The sequence below is a fragment of the Arachis stenosperma genome, chromosome 2 (genome assembly GCF_014773155.1).
Source record: "Arachis stenosperma cultivar V10309 chromosome 2, arast.V10309.gnm1.PFL2, whole genome shotgun sequence".
Lineage (NCBI taxonomy): Eukaryota > Viridiplantae > Streptophyta > Magnoliopsida > Fabales > Fabaceae > Arachis > Arachis stenosperma.
Window position 1 is genome coordinate 22,086,179 of NC_080378.1, and position 1,524 is coordinate 22,087,702.

Sequence of the window (1,524 nt, forward strand, 5' to 3'; positions counted from 1 at the left end):
TCTACGTTTTAAATATTTTGACTTCCTAAATCATAAATTTTAACTTTTTAACCTCTTTTACTCATAATTAATTTTCTGAGGCGCAATACCAAACAGATCTCAGGCGGTACTGCCGGTCAAATTTTTAGTGCACGTTTTTACACAGAAAACTATGTTTTCCAACTCAGAAAAATTCTCTAGGTCCAAATATCATTGTTAAATCTTCAAATTATGATTGCTAAATTTTCACACCCTTTTCGCCCATATTTAATTAATTACTCATGTAATTATGGTTTGACCGAGTACATCCTATCCACCTAATTTAAAATTTTGTTCTCAAAATTTAGTTACCTGTAAATAATTGCGGGTAGTCCTTCTTCATGTATGTTTTCAACTCCAAGTATTTTCCTCAACACCTGATCGACTCCAAGTCACCTTAACCAATTGGACTTCTTTTTCACGGAGCTTCTTAATGCTCACATCATCAATACGAACCAGAGTAACTTGAAAAGTAAGATTCTCCTTCAACTGAATAGTCTCGGGCTCCAATACATGAGTCGTGCCTGGAGTATATTTTTGAAGTTGTGAAATGTGGAACACGTCATGTAAATTTGAAAGATTTGGTGGCAAAGCCACTTGATACGCCACGGAACCAATATTTTTCAAGATCTTAAATGGACCAATGTATCGAGAATTCAACTTCTTTGTTTTAATAGCTCTTGCAATGCCTGTCATGGGAGTAACTCTCAAGAATACATGTTTACCCTCTTCAAACTCTAACGGCTTTCTCCGTCGATTTGCATAACTCTTCTGACGACTTTGCACAGTGAGAATTCTGGCTCTGATTCTCTTGATTTTCTTTGTTGTCTCAGCTATCAATTCGAGACCTAGCATACTTGATTATCCGATTTCATACCAATACAAAGGTGATAGGCACTTCCGTCCATACAACGCTTCATAAAGAGCCATCCCTATACTCGTATGATAATTATTGTTATAGATAAATTCCACTAATGGCATATACCTATCCCAACTTCCTGGTTGATCTAACACGCACGCTTTCAACATATCCTCTAAGGTCTGAATTGTTCTTTCTAATTGTCCATCTATTTATGGATGATAAGCCACACTCAAACACAATCGTGTATCGAATGCCTTCTGAAAGGCTCCCCAAAACCTTGAAGTGAAGCGGGGATCATGATCTGATACAATTGTAGTCAGCACGCCATGTAATCTCACAATATCATTCACTCTTTCCAACTCATATAAAGAATAATTTATCTGAACAAGTAAAAAATGAGTGGATTTTGTTAGCCTATCCACAATTACCCAAATTGCATCGAATCCTACTTATGTCCTTGGTAAACAAGTTACAAAGTCCATAGTGATTCCTTCCTATTTCCATTTTGGAACCTCTAATAGTTGAACATGTCAGATGGCTTCTGATGTTCAATTTTCACTTTGACACGCCAAACACTCAGCTAAATACGCCGCCACGTCACTCTTCATTTCGAGCCACCAAAATATCCTCTTCAAGTCGTGATA

The 1,524-nt window shown here is 36.9% G+C and overlaps 1 protein-coding gene across 1 annotated transcript; it reads right to left on the bottom strand.

The window, feature by feature from the left end:
• Positions 1-369: 369 nt before the first annotated feature.
• On the bottom strand, positions 370-873 carry LOC130962685 (uncharacterized). Its single transcript, XM_057888863.1, has one exon. The coding sequence runs from the start codon at positions 871-873 to the stop codon at positions 370-372; it is 504 nt and encodes a 167-aa protein (XP_057744846.1).
• Between the last annotated feature and the right edge of the window lie 651 nt (positions 874-1,524).

Excerpts from the sequence above, each read along its gene's own strand:
- LOC130962685 (XM_057888863.1), bottom strand. The coding sequence starts at position 873 with ATGCTAGGTCTCGAATTGATAGCTGAGACAACAAAGAAAATCAAGAGA.